The following is a 15,791-nucleotide window of genomic DNA, read 5'->3' on the forward strand; positions in this document are numbered from 1 at the left end:
TTGCTATAACTAAAATAAAAACCGAAAAATAGTAGAAAATAGTCGCTCAATATTTATTTTTCATGAGTGTTTATCACAGTGAACATAATCAAATTAAGGGTTAACCGCAGTTTTGTATTTCGTTTATTTACTTTGTTAACATCGAAACATTACACTACGTGATTTGTGTATAATTTCGGGAAATAATAAAAAGTCAATTAAATACCAAGAATATATTATTGTACAATAAGTAACATAAATCATCAATTCTTTGGAACAAATGTTTAGGCGCATTGGTTACAACTGAATTAGTTTAGTTCTATAAGTAGGAACTACATTTGTCTCATAAAATATTTAACTTAATACTAAATCGGTTTATGTATGCTGCATCGCCCCGAGCGATTGACGACGGTGGACGCTATAAAATACGAAAGTGCTTGAAGATCTTTTACAATATGAAAATGCCTGGGAACATTTCGAAAAAATAGACTTGCAAAAGAAATATCAAACTCAACTCAAAGGCGCAAAAAATTTAAGTTCTGAAACGAAGTCGATCATCGTGAAGGCAACTTATAAAACACTAATTTAGTTATTTCACACACATTTTTTAAATACTATAGATAAACAAACGTTTTTGCTATAATTCAACCTTTGGAGTTTAAAATAAAATATACTCTGAGAACATTTAGAGTTATGAACATAATTAATTGTATATAATATTATTAGATACATTTGGAACAGAGATAAATAAAATTCCTATGATTAAAACACTTAATTTTAGATGCAATTTCTTAATAACATCCATAAACATTAAAAATATGGAAATGCATTGGAGATCAAATTAGTTTCACTTGAACTAATATTCTTTCTCCTTTTTTGGTATGAGATTTTATTAATACATATGAGTCACAAGGCACATCAGATTTTTCATAATTACAAGGCAAATCTTTAATATCTAAGATATAAAATTATTATTTTATATTGGTTATGGCATGTAACTTCTTAACATCATATAGTTGTTGTGGGTAAAACCTCCTCTTTTACAGTGAGTAAAAGAGACTTTAAACCAAACTTCAACACATCTAACAACCCTTGATAATTATGTGCTGGGAACTTTACAATAACGTTAATTGGTTTTCTAAACCATGTCATGGACCAATATTGATATTATATCTATATCAGAAGAAAATAATACTAATAACTTAATTTTATAGATAATAAAAGGATATAAGTTTTCAAACATTTTATAAGAAAATTTGATTTAAAACCAATTTCATCAACTGTTTCATCAAAGCACCTAGCAAATCTAAGAATACTAACAAATCTCAAAAATAAAATATATATATATGTACATGTAAATACATTTACCTACTTTGTTTTAATATTATTTTCTGATGTGGGAAGTCTATAAGATTTTCCATCAGGTGTCATCCAACTTGTTGGTGGATCATGATTATGCCGTCCAATAACTTGTATTACCTTTCCAGAATTATTTATCCGTAACTTTGCAGGGCAGCATCTACTAAAAAAGTACCAACAATACCATAGCTGACTTCCATATGCCTTTTTGTACATGAAACGGAATGTATGATTCTGATACATAAACAATTTTGAATTTCCTCTTGTATTTATAAATATACCTGCAACCAAAAAAACAGTATTGTAAATTGGTGAAATATACAAGATAACAAAAATACAGACCTGAATAAATAAAACAAAAATATTTTAATATCTTTTATTAACTTCAAGAATCAAACAAAATACAAAAAAAACTATATTTGACTTAACAGACTTAATTCATAAATAACAAAGTTTGTGTTAAGAAAATTAAACAAATATTATATTATTACATCACAGTAAATTAGATATTAATTATTTAAGAAAAGTTATTTCTTAAGTTTACAAAGGCCAAAAAAGTTTAGAAGTTGGAATTATACGAATTCTGTAAACCTAAGTTCATAATATTGGAATTCTCAAATATTCTAAGTACACTATTCGCTATATTATTTAGGATAAATTAACTTATGAAGAGCAATAAAATGAAAACGTTCACACACAAACACTTCTAGTTTCTACGTATAGTTATAAATTAACATTTATTATTTGCCGATTAGTTAATAAATGTAAAAAAGTAAAGAGCGAGCGAGGTATTTGTAGTTAATACTTAATACATCGTAAATGTCAAATAAGAAATAGTATTTCCCGAACTCTATCCACACTCCACAGATGAGACTAGTATTCTATCGTCAACTTTCGACTTCCTCTGGCTGTCTATCCACATTCCACAGTATATCTTAATCAGACCATAATCCACAGGTGGGTGAAAATTTATCATAAAATATTACAATTATTTTTCTATTATGACTTAGTTTACATAAATTATTTTGCAAACGCCAATTTTCCGTGATCTACCACTTAGATAGATTTTGCGGTTTTGATTCCATTTTTGCCTTTTTCAATAATCTAGAGTAGGTTTTTTCTAGTCTATATTTCTCCCGATTATAGAATTAAACATATATTAGCTATTGATACACTTTTATTAATAAAATTATTTAGACATTGGACATTATTGTGGAGTACTTTTATCTGTGGAGTCTCGAAAATGTCTAGTTTCAAACGCTAAAACAGGGTTCTATTGAACTAGTTCTTTTATTTAGACAATAACCATGACATACTTAAAACATTTTTATTAAGATGTTACAACATTACTTGTGACGTGAAATCTGAACCTTTTGATGTGCTGACTAAAATGAAGTGATCATTCATCAATCATCATCATACTTGAAGCTTACAGTAATGTTATTAAACAGCTATATTCGCACGAATTGTCAATTGTTATTCGACTTATTTGTACTTGTCAAAAGGTAAGTAGTACGTCTTAATAATGTTAATTTACTTAGTTATGTATATGTTTATCTATATACGTGATGTAAACACTAAACAATGCTACTTAATATTTATGTGTTCTTAATTTATTTACCGAAATTTTGTATACAAATCAAACTTATATCAAATATAAAAATATATAAAATGTTCGAAAAGATAATAGTTGTGTAAATACAAACCAATGCAGGAAACCTAAGTGAAATATCAAAATATTTTCTTAAACTATCTATGTATATCTATTAGTACTATGGTATTAAAAACAATATAACTATTTGAATTTACTTAAATTCCTGGACCTTTAGGAATTGTGTTGTTTATATCAACTATTTCTGGGTGATTGTGATTCAAATTTAAAGAAGAAATAACTAAACTGTTGCCATCTTCTGTAACCTTAACTCTAATGAAGGCTTGGCAGTTTTTGTGAGACATTTGTAACCCACCCTTTCCTTGCTCATGAAGTTTCTTATTTTTGCCTCCAAATGTACACCAATATTTGATTGAAAAATATTTCAAATTCGGATTGATGTATCTTTTAACACCATATTTTCTGAAGTTTTCTAGAGTTACACAATCTCTTTTATAGAAAATATATTGTGAAAACCTTTGATAACTATTGAGTCGCTTTTCTAATAATTTATAGTTTGAAAACTTTTCATCAACTTGTAGACTTTCTGTGTCATTTGTTTCATCAAAGTTTTCTTTTAAATGTGATTCTTCATCATCACACTCTTCTTGAGCCACAATTAACTGAACATCATATCCATAGTCTAGTTCTGTTAATAAATTATTTTTGCATTATTTATCCTGATCAATTTATATCCAGAAATAATACTATCTTAAAGATTAATATATTTCAGAAGCCTTTATAATAAATTGATATATATACTGTGCATATCTAAGAAATAAAATAAATTATGTGGAAATATTTCTTTAATAATTAATAAAATTTCCTAATAAATAATTTATTTAGTACATAAAATGTTAAATATAAGATTTTTATGATGATGTAACAATTAAATGGGTAATTAATATTAAATATCATCTCTGTTTACATAGGAAAATGTAATGTATTTACAGATCCCTGTCTCGGCATACTCAAGATCTAGCTATACAAATTCACACTAGGAAGAAGTTCTTTGTTCTCTACTGTGTATTGGAACCTGAATGTGTTTCAGGCTTTTGTTGATGCCTGATTGTAAATGTTTCAAGATGAAATCAATCAACAACTAGTTACATTTAATGTTGGAGAAATGTAACCGAGTTTACTTTGGAACAATAATAAACAAATTTAAAAAGTTTTGTTTGTAGTATTTTTCAAATATAATTCTTTAGAAGGCAATTACAGAGGGTGACATGTTCTTGTCAAATATTAAGAAACCAACCTTACTTAATGATAGTGTTTGATTAATTATTTTGAAATCTACCAAAAATATAATGTTTTTACCTCATACAATTAAAACTACTCTCTTGTTACAGAAGCAAATTTTATATCAACAAGAAAAGGAAGTATGCTGTTGGTACACAATGGATTTGCCTTCAGACTGAAAAATAGACTGGCTTATGGTAAGAAACAATGGTACTGCACATCAAGGACAAAGACCGGTTGCCTTGTGGATGTTATATCTATCACTTGTCATGAATCAACCCTTGTAGATAAAGTTCGTAACAACCACAATCATCCTCCGCCAGGATTTTACCGCCGTAAGGACGGATCATTTAAAGTTGTGTAAGTTAAGGTTTTTTTTTATATGTAGGCTTTTGCCATTAATTAACGGTATTTGAGATGAAGCATTTGCTACAATATTTTTCTCTTTATTTTAAATAAGTACCTGATAGAACGTGAATGACTGAAGAAAAAGGCTGATTTTTTAAACGAACTACCTCTTTTTGTGACATAAGTTGTTACAATGCATTACTTTAAATATTTTTAAAAGACTGTATGTAGAATATTTTTATAGTTACAATGACTTTGTATTTTTATGACATAAACCTTTAATATGAAGACTGTTATAATGTCTTATGGTGAAGGCATTCTAAGTTTGCTCATTTGATATCTTAATAAATAAGGATTATAGGAATAAATACAAATGATTGACGAGATTAATGTTATTTACTGTCAATAATCATTAGGATATACAATTAGTACATAAGGTTATTTTGCTTTTAATTAATAAATATTTTTATTTTGCCATATTCTTTTATTAAAACTGTGTCTCAAAAAATCAAAAGTACTGCCTAAATAAATATAAGTAGCCTAGTAAATATACCTACCTCATTTGTCTGTTTAAAATTGTAATTATTGTTTGCCAGTTTTTAATTCAATATTTAGAATAATAATTGAGTTTGACCTACTTAAGGTACCAACATTACCCCATTCAATAAATTATTAAGTAAATCTTAGAAAAATATTACAATGTCCTATTAATATACAGGGATTATTTGTAGAATCAACGAGTTTTTATGTGTACTTGCACTAAAAGGCACCTTAGAAAAATAATTTTTTAATACAGTTGCTCAAAAAGTGACGTATTGCAGGGACGTATAGCGTTCGGGATGTGGGCTATTACACACTCGTGCTTTTTTTTTACCTTTTCCGAACTAGTGCGTTTTCTTTCCCAACTGTCAAAATAATGTCTATTAAAAAGAAAAAACCAACCACGAAGTTTTTACTAAAAAAAATTCATAGAAATTTTTATGATTCATGCAAATATTTCTAAAAAGAAGCTACTGCTTTGTTTCAATATAAGATTTAATGATTTGATTCAATGAGTTAGGTTAGATTTCATTTCATCTCTTTAAATTTCAATTCATATCAATAAAAATTTGTACTGAAGACTTGGCTGTATGGGCATAGTTCCCTTTGCCTACCCAAAAGGGTTAAGAAAAAAAAAATCTGCTTATATTCTTTTACGGTTGGCGCCATTTTCCAAAAATGTTCTTTGCGCGTTTAGTTGTTTGTTATATTATATATTAAATATACATGAAAAATCATACGAAATAAATAATAGTTTGTCTCAAACAGTAAATAAATATGCAACCTAAAACTTCTCCAGTTAGTATAAAAAACTGTACCAATGTATATGTGAACAATAATTTGTATAAGAAATAAATGATTAGTGAGTTGAGTTTATTGCTTTTTTATTATTTTATTAAATTGCTTAATTTTTTCGCAACTGTATTAAAAATAGTCGTTCAGTACACGTGCGGAACCGTCATTGCAACTTGTTCCGACTGTCAACCCTCACCTTCGGCTGCGCCTCGGCTCGTGTAGACATTTGTCGAAACTCTTTGCAATGACAGGCTTTCCGCACTTGTAATGAAATATACTATTTTCTTCATCTTAATCAGACTCGAAGCACACTAGTGGTTCCCGCAAAGCCTCTAATACATGATTCGGGTTCAAGTAATATTTAGGAGGATCGTGCTCGTGCTTGTCTTGTAATGAAAATATAACATTATTTGAATCTGTGAAAACTGCTGCATGACAGTTTTTAAGAGTTGAACAAACCCATCGAGACTTATTTCCTTTCACATATTGCCTCCGGTAGGTGTAATTACGGAACAACAGCATTTCTTTACCCTTTCTGGATGTTATAACAACAGCTGTATCTGAAAATAGTACTTTTTTTATAAAGATTTACTTCAAGATTAGATCAAACAATGTGAGCAACAAAATTTATTAAAATATAAAAGCTTACCGGAATCATCTGTTTCGTTTTTCAGTTCGTGCCTGGTTGGAGGATGATCATGACTAGCGGAGTTGGTTAAGATTTCATTATTTTCATTAAGAGTAACATATGCTGCACATTTTTTAGTTGATGCACAAATCCATCTTTCGCCATGGCGACTTTCAGAAGCCTTGCGATAGTAGTAATTATCATATTGCATAATTGTCCTCCCGCTTTGCGATTCCATGAACAGGATTACACCATGATCATACTCTAAGTATACTGGTGCTGTATCATAACACCCTTCTTCTGCAAACATAACTAAATGTTACCCACTATTATCGATGCATGGAATTGAGAAAATGGTTTTAAATAAAACATCATGTAAAAATTAAACTTTATTTTAAAAATGTACTTAAAATACCACAAGTTGCTTGAACAATAGTTAAACTTAATACGTTCTTTTCAAGTTTTAAAATCTAATCACTATAACATAATATTTTCGCGAAATGAAACCTAAATCTACTTTAAAATATGTCGCACTCGACGAATTATTATTCTAAAAATGTTGGGCAAAACCTATTTCAAATATATTCCTCAAAATTGCTATCCATTGTAAAATATTGCCTGATTTCCAGAATATTTTTAGAAAATAACTCAGATTGTGCAATTGACGTAAGTTTAATTTATATTATTCTATCATGAAACATACGACACAAAGTTGGCTCGTGATTATGCGCATTTATTAAGCACACTAATTCAAATTTTTCATTTATATGTGCGTATACGTCGCATTTTTTATCGTTGGGCTCGTTACAGCACCACCTGCTTGTAGCACCATTCACACTGACTTCTCTCCTGAATGTATGCCCATTTATAATGAGTACCTTGTTACCGCTGGACATCGTTACTACAATAACTGAAAAAGTAATATACGTTAGTGTTTATTATTCGATTATAATATATATATATTTTTAAACGAAAACCTTCTCTTTTTAGATATACATAATTTAACAATTTCAAATTAATATAAATTATTATATTTAGGGAATTTTTCAGCCAGTAGTAGTAAATATATTTAATATTTTAGACCAATCGAAAATAGTACCAAAATGAGGAAAATCAAACAATGCAAATTTGAATCACATTTAATATATGACTTATACCATACATTAAGTTTGATAAACATTAATTCTTTAACCTAATATAATCAACTAATATCTACTTGTAAAAATCTTCGAAATATTCTATCTTATCTCTATAATCTTCTATCTTGTATAGCAAACTTTGCTTATTAATTAGAAATAATAGTAGAAATTTTCTGTTAAAAATCAATATATATGAGGATAATCATATTAACCAATAAACTGATGTAATCCAATAAATTTATTATGAAACATTATTATCATTTATCGTTGTAAATCTCTTACGAGCTAAAACATAACAGTTTTGATTGAAGGTACATTCCAGTAACGCCATTTTTGTTATTATTTCCACTAGAAAAAACAGGGTTTCTGTATGTCTATACTATATTTAGACTCTATCATGTTTTTAAATATCTCTATTCAGTGGCCCTAATGAATTTCGATGCGGTTTAAGGTGCCGCCATGGCGTACAATCCAGTCGGGGTGATCTCATAAACAGGTGGATCGTGACAATGTTCACGTGATATACACACAAATTCATAGTCATCGTTGACGTGCAAACACACAGAGCACTTCCAAGGTATCCTGCCTGAGCAGTACCAACGTTCGCCTCCGGGTATGGGAGATGGGTTAGTAAAGGAGTAACCGTTAAGCATGAGAAGAGAAGCCCCGTCGATTGCAGTCACCACTCTTACTGCAAAAATTACTTACGACTAATAAGACTTTAAGGACTTATCCAATAAAATCAGAAATACGTTGCTAAATGATAAAAAATATTCTTAGAACAATTTTTTTACATAATAATGAAAATATGTATGTAAATATTTCTTTGTAAAATAATCAAACGTATATCATACTAAACATAGTTAGTAAGTAAACCCGCAATTTATGGAACTCTTATTTATTTCTAATCAATCTAATCATATATATTTCTATGTTTAAAAAAAATTATCAGCAAAAACCGCCCACTGCCTCTTAGCGTTTTCTTCTTATTTACGTCGTTTTACTCATTAACATCATTAAACCCAAAATACACATGTTTAGGCTTTGGACCCACTTCTGATTTCTTATGATTATGTTCCCCTTTCGTTTGGACGATAGCTAAGTTTGCGTCGGTCGTGAGCACACATTTACAATTGTCAGTTTTATTTGAGGAACATTTCCAAACTACCCCTTTCTTGGACTTTGTGCAGCGGGTGAATGTATACGATTTATAGAGAAGTGCATATTTCTTTTTCGCAGACTTGATAAGTACGGGACCTGAAATATTAATTTTAATATTTAGAATTAATACGAGAACATAATCGATTTTTATATTCAATTGGCATGTAGGTATTATAGTTATAAGGTAAAATTCTTGTTACATTATGTACAATAATTTATTACTAAAAATAAATAGTGTAATATTTAAACTAAGCTAGCCTAGATATAATATTAAAGGTCCGTCGATAGGCAAGCGGTACAATTATAACAAAATCTCAAGTGGTCTTTAGTGTTAAAATAGACTGATGTTACCACGACTACATTTCATACTAAGACGATCTTCTTCATAATTTATGAATCATAAACGTACTGAAAAAAGATTTCCCATCGTGTCACTTTGAAAATAAAGTGAAATAACTATTACTATTTATTACTATTTAGATTTAAGTTTGTGAATAAGTCCTGTACATATCTAGTAAATTATGATTACTTAGCTTCTAAATTTAAATTATTTCTCTGCTTACGTGTCTTAAACGTACGTACGTACGTATCATAGAACTAAACGATAAGGTACCAAACTCCTATATTAGATTTCTAAACAATTTTTTTGAGACATTACATCGGGCGAGTATCCAAGAGGTGAAAAGGAAACATTTGTGGGATTGTGTTTCGTAAAATGTTGCTTTCGTGCGTATGACTTCCAACAGTTTGCAAAACTTGATTTCTTCTATCAGTTTTTATATTGGCTTTACATTCTTGTGAGATTCTTGATGAGCAGTACCACTTTGCGATATGTTTTGATGAGTAGCCTAAATTATACGCATAGTTGTTGTAAACGATTTTCACCTTCCCTTTTTTCGATGGTATAAGGTATGCTGTAATGTTTTACACTTGTAATTATCTGTATAAAAATATAAAACTATTTTTCATTAATTCATTTTTGTTAACAAATACTTATCACCAAAAATTAAAAAACGATACTTTGATATATGTAGAGTTTATATAATTAATATAATTATTTGCTTATCATTCTTAATTTATTTACATAATAAATATTTAAAATTACAATTAAATATAAAGTCAAAGTAGTAGTAGTAGATTGTTCGGCTTAAAAGTCGGTTTTATATTGAATAAAGAACTTAATTGGTTACTTTAAAGTTTAAAGCATATCAGCAACTTTAAGGTATACGCATTTTAACAAATTTGCCCTGTTTATTCTTATATACAATTGGTGCTTTATGTGTGTGAGTAGAATTGTATGAGATGACATCTCCCCTATGTGTCAGAATCAAGCTTCCCGGACATTTTTTAGAGTTTCTTGAGGAGCACAACCATGATACTGTCGATTTTGACCTGTAATTCATGGAATAGGAGAAATTCTCGAAGTATAATAGCTGCTTTCCTCTTACAGATGTAATATATTGCACTTCTGAAATTGCAACAAAAAGATAAACTGCAGCAATGCATATCAAATTGACATAAAGCTGGACGATAAACATATTTATCTACTATGTATTATATATATGTATTAGATCTAGACCAGGATAATTAAAAATATTGTTACACTTGTAAACAATTTGTTAGTGCTAGTATATGACTGATACCAGTAACCAGTAAAAGTAATAACTAATATTAAAAATGACTGAATAAAGTTTAGTTTACACAACATGCAGATTAACTCAGGCATAGACAATTGCATTACCTGAAAGATGGACAAAAAAAATTGTGCAGTTCTGTCTTAGTAAAAAGTAACTTTGAGACACCCTTAAGCTAACACATTAAAAAATCACTTTTTGAAATTTAACTACTGCAATCATTCACATACTTATTCTTTATGTTATTACCTTAAACCGTTTTGGTCAAATCAATTATTTCATTAAATTCTTTTTTTTCAACTTTGGAGTATTTAAAATGTTACATATTTATCTGATATATAGTAATAAATAAGGTGGAGTGTATTGTTTTTTTATCACTGTTACTTTACCATATTTAAAAGCAGTTCAACAGGACATTTAGTGACATGTAGGGGTTAGAGCAAAAATAAGGTTAAGTATGGAGTGAAAACAAATGATTGTCTTCACCTAGTTGTTTTTTTTTTTTAATTTTCTCATAAACTTCTCTACAACTCTATTGATCTCTCAGTCTTGGCTTCAGATTACAATAATAGATTATTTTTTCTTCATTTTCTACATTTAGACGCTTGCTTACAACTACTGTGTGATCAGCCAAAGCTTAAAAAATATTGAGGCTGTGTGTGTGTTTCTTCACCACCTCAGCTAGTATTAACTTTCACATGGAAAGAAAAGTGTATTATTTGTAGGCGCAAGCAATGAGAATCCCATGCATAACCAGTAGGATAATATTGAGCTTATTGTGACAATTTTTATGTTTGCTGTTATTGATATAGATGCTTAACAAAAATCACCAGTCCTCCAACTACATACATATTATGGTGATTGATATTTCTCACCACCAACAAAAATCTGTATGGGTATTGTATTCACACATTCAATAAAATAATTTATTTTTTTTTTTTATAAATATAATCAAAACAACTTATTATGTTCATATTGGTAACATAATATACACTTATAGATGTCAATAAAAAAATAGAAGTATATAGTTTTAAATTCATAAGCTATTTCAACATGATATAAATAAAAAACCCAACCCTATTAATTAAATTATAGACAAATCACAACTTTGCATTTGTGTAAAATTACTTTTATGTAAACAAAAGGCATAAACATTACCTATATTATTAATTTGTAATCAAATGTAAATTAAGATATTGAAAAACAAACTCCTAACCTTATTTCAAACAAAATCCACGAATATGTAAGTACAGTAAATGTGATACAAAGGAGTTTCTGAAACTTATTTATGAATATTGTGCTCAAATAATTATGATGAAATTAAGTCATAAAGGGTAAGTGCCTTTAATGTAAACAAATTATTCTATTCTATCTGTTGTTTTCTAACACAAGTTGTGTGTACTTAATAATGGGTAATTATCGTCATAAGAAGTTAAGACTTACCCAGATGACACAGACTTCCCGCCAATACTTACAATCTTCGGAATCCAATGCTTAGAACACAACGGAATAATTACTTAAACACTGTTACCAAAAGTTTATTAACATACAGTTTGGAATTCGATATACATACACGATATTTATTTTTAAAACAATATTTTTTAAACAACCATAACTTCTTTATTGATAAACTTTAGGAAAAGGCACTATGAATAAACTCAACCAACTTTTAACACTAAAACGCGTTACTCTATTTACAATAATTTTGTATATAAATCACGTGACTCATAAAAGTAATGAAATTTAACAATAATTTACATTTACAAACAATAATTTCTTTTGATTTGGTGTATGTTGAAACTTCAACAAATTATTTTAGGTTATTTTTAATTTTAAGGTTCGTACAGACGAGATACCGATTACAGACTCAATCGATTGTAAGGTGCAGCTGTAAGTCTGTGTGATCACTATCATAATAAATTATCATACATATGGGATAATTTCATAATGATGTACTATGGCAAACTATAGGTCTACCAGAATCTGATGGCAAAAAAAAAATTTAAAAATTAGCGATTTTCATATGGCAACAAAAAAAAAATTTCAGTTGTCAACTGAAATTTCGAGGAATTGTTTTTGTTTTGGCTTCAAATTTCCTTTAAAAAGTGGTGAAAATGTCGAAGAAATCTCTTCGATCGCAAGCAAGAAGTATTGTTTTCAATGTTTATCAAAGAATACTTGATCAACAAGGTGCAGAACATGCACAATCATCGATATTGAGCTATGTGCAAGTGTTGACTGGTTAGTAGGAATGATACGTCTTGATACTTTGGTTTATTGGATTTTCGTGTGTATTATATTATGTAATTATATAAACTTTGGTTTATTTCAGGGGTTTCTAATACTACCATAAGACGAATTGTTGCCGAGGGCAGATCTAACAGAGGCGTATTTAGTACGCCCGGTAAAAAGAGGAAAGGTGGTTTTGATTTAGAATTGAAAAAAAACCTAAATATCAGATAGATGAGATTTTTAAATCACACGGCCACGAAGTCTTGAGGCTCCCACCATATCATTGTACGTTAAACCCCATAGGATTAATCTGGGGAATAATGAAACAAAAACTTGCGGGTAAAAACGTTACTATACCTGCAAGTAACATAAAATTTTTAACAGAGATGAGATTTAAGAAGCTTACTCTCAAGTTGGGATCGATGAATGGCGAAAATCTTGTGAACATCTAATAAAAATTGAAAATCAGTTCATAGAACAAGATCAGTTAATTGAGATGCAGGAGGATAGGTTTATCTTAAATACTGCGTCTTCCTCTTCATATGAAGACTTTTTTATGGATGTGCAGTATTTGGAACCATTTTCAAGTTCTAATAGCCTATAATTAATTAATAAACTCATGAACAGAATAATTGGAGTTTTCATCTAAATTTCAAACCCCAAATTCGCCACAGTAAAATTTTCAAAAATTATCCTTGATCATTGGATAAATTTGTATATTTGCATGTATCACATACAATCAGCCGCTTTAAGGGAAAAAAAGTATCAAAACGTTTTACTCCAATTTCCCCAGTATTGCTAGCGTCAATTTCTTTTTACCCTTTTTGCCATCAGATCCTGGTAGACCTATACGTACGTAGATTGTACAAACATTTTTTGTAAAACTAATCATTATCCTGGTGGAAACGATAATTGCCCTAGTATGGTAGCTGCCGGGCTGTAGGTTGTGAACACCGTTTTTGAATAATTTCCGAACCAGTTCAATTTTCTTATTTTGGGAGTCAAGAAGATAATATAAAGATTCCTATTAATTAATATTCACAAATTCTTATAATTTGACGCACGCACGCATCTTGTGCAGCTACGCCGATAAAATCTTCGGCTAATCTAGCAAAATTATTCAGGCCGTTAAGGATATATTATACAACTACTGGACCTTAGCCATTCTGGGCCTTCGGGCCGGCCAGTCAGTGGTTAGCCGGGTTGAGAATTCTTACTATCGGTATTTTTTCGCACTGCCTCTCAGCAACAAGATGATGGCTATAGGGATTTGAGTAACATTTAATTTTTGAAAAAAGTCTCTTATCCAAAATTGCTTAGGAATACTGGATATAGGCTGTGTGTTAATAAATCAGTCAACATAAATGTATTAAGGTGTCATGAAGATGTGAACAGCTTTTATGGGATGTTCTATCTTATAATAAATCATAACCCATATTTAACTTTGTTCATTGGTTTATTCTTCACAAAACAAGAGTCATTAATTTATATTCTTATAGAAAAACCCATGGAAAAAAATATACATCTCTCACTCCTCTGAAGTCTGTCTTGAGTGACATTCGTTTTCTTCTTTTTATTAACCGCCGGTATTTGTGTTGCCACATACATCAAAATATGAAAGAAAGTACTACACAAACGCTACACCACCCCCCTACGGAGACAGAAAAACTAAGGCGAAAAATTATAGTATATAACAATAAAATAAAAAAAAACTTAAAATATTTGACATTACAAAGAAAAACTTAATATTTACAAATCTAACCTAGTCTTAAATCTAACCGTTCTGCCTGACCTGGTAACAACAGGATTAGGGGCAGAAACGGGAGGAATATTTTCCACAGTAGGCGAGAGTAATGACGGCGACGCAGGGCCAGCGGGTACAATGCCAGGTGTGCGAGCTGAAGGAAAAACAAACTGCTCGACGAACGCTGGTTTAACGCGATCCACACTTACAGTTACGTCCTTCCCCTTTAAATCGATGTTCAGGGTTTTACCATCAATGGCGTGCTTTAAAACTTTATATGGACCCGTGTATGGTGGCTGCAGAGGACGTCTGACGGTATCGTCACGCAAAAATATGTGCGTCGCCCCAGGTAGCTCTTTAAATACGAAGGGCCGTTTGGTGCCATGTCGCGATGCCGGTGTCGGTTGTACTTCAACCATTTTCCGTCGAAGTCGTACAACGAAATCAGCTGGGTTTTCCATTGCTGGAGTTGGCTTGTCATCTAGTACGAGCAGTTGTCCTGGTAGACGTAATGGCTCTCCATATATCATTTCTGCAACTGAGCAGTTCAGGTCTTCCTTTAGGGCTGACCGCATACCCAGCAATACCAAGGGCAACGCTCTAGTCCACGTATCATCGTGGCATGTTAGGGCGGCTTTTAGTTGCCGGTGAACTCGCTCAATCATGCCGTTTGCGCAGGGATGGTAAGCAGTAGTTCTTTTACGCCTTGTGGCAAACCTAAGCATCAGACGATGGAAAAGATCCGACTCGAACTGCGTGCCCTGGTCGGTTGTCAGACCCCGACGTGATGTGAAGTTTCCGACGTGACGTGACCACTTTTTGGACTCGCACTCCCAGTTGAGCACGGGCGACGAGGGCGCAACGACGAGGTGCGGCCTCCAATCGTGTCGCTCCAGGGCCAGGTGCGCCAGCAGCGCGATCGTCTGGATGGTTTTTCCTTTCACGAGTCATTTGTCGCATTTACAAAACGCTTCAACTATATTATTGTGCATATATTGTTATTTGTTATATTTATATCTATTTGATATGACAACTTATATGTTTACTGTTTAGCTTAGCTGTATATTAACCGTGTGATCTGCCACTGCACCTCTCTCACAGCTACAAATTTTTTATTATTATTTCATCTTGCTTGGTCGTGTGGTATAATGGCTGATAGGGAATTAGAACAGCGATTACAACAGCTGACACTGGAGAATGCAGCTCTTCAGCAGAAACTGACTGATATTGGATCTACATCAGAATCAACACTCAAGTCTGAAGAGCAAGCGGTATGCAAGGTAGCTGTCAAGTTACCACCTTTCTGGCCTGACAAACCAGCAGTATGGTTTGGGCAGGT

At 31.0% G+C, this 15,791-nt stretch overlaps 1 protein-coding gene and 2 long non-coding RNA genes across 7 annotated transcripts in view; 2 read left to right on the forward strand and 1 right to left on the reverse strand.

The window, feature by feature from the left end:
* LOC125049347 (protein tramtrack, beta isoform) overlaps window positions 1-15,791 on the reverse strand; it is a 357,718-nt gene that overhangs the window by 8,142 nt on the left and 333,785 nt on the right. The window contains exon 5 of one of the 5 annotated variants that reach the window (XM_047648546.1): window positions 6,919-7,452. The exons of 2 other annotated variants lie outside the window; for them this stretch is intronic. In XM_047648546.1, coding sequence (XP_047504502.1) covers window positions 7,220-7,452 — 233 coding nt within the window. In that variant the 3' untranslated portion in view covers window positions 6,919-7,219. Of the gene's footprint in view, window positions 1-6,918; window positions 7,453-8,666; window positions 8,939-9,481; window positions 9,757-15,791 lie in introns of those variants that run through there. 2 more of the 5 variants (XM_047648537.1, XM_047648536.1) reach the window with 2 other exon arrangements.
* On the forward strand, window positions 2,698-4,164 carry LOC125049353. The gene is made up of 2 exons (XR_007116993.1): window positions 2,698-2,843; window positions 3,943-4,164. It is a non-coding gene; the product is annotated as an uncharacterized LOC125049353 (long non-coding RNA).
* On the forward strand, window positions 12,444-13,337 carry LOC125049352. The gene is made up of 2 exons (XR_007116992.1): window positions 12,444-12,717; window positions 12,809-13,337. It is a non-coding gene; the product is annotated as an uncharacterized LOC125049352 (long non-coding RNA).

This window comes from Pieris napi, chromosome 5 (genome assembly GCF_905475465.1).
Source record: "Pieris napi chromosome 5, ilPieNapi1.2, whole genome shotgun sequence".
Classification (NCBI taxonomy): Eukaryota; Metazoa; Arthropoda; class Insecta; order Lepidoptera; family Pieridae; genus Pieris; species Pieris napi.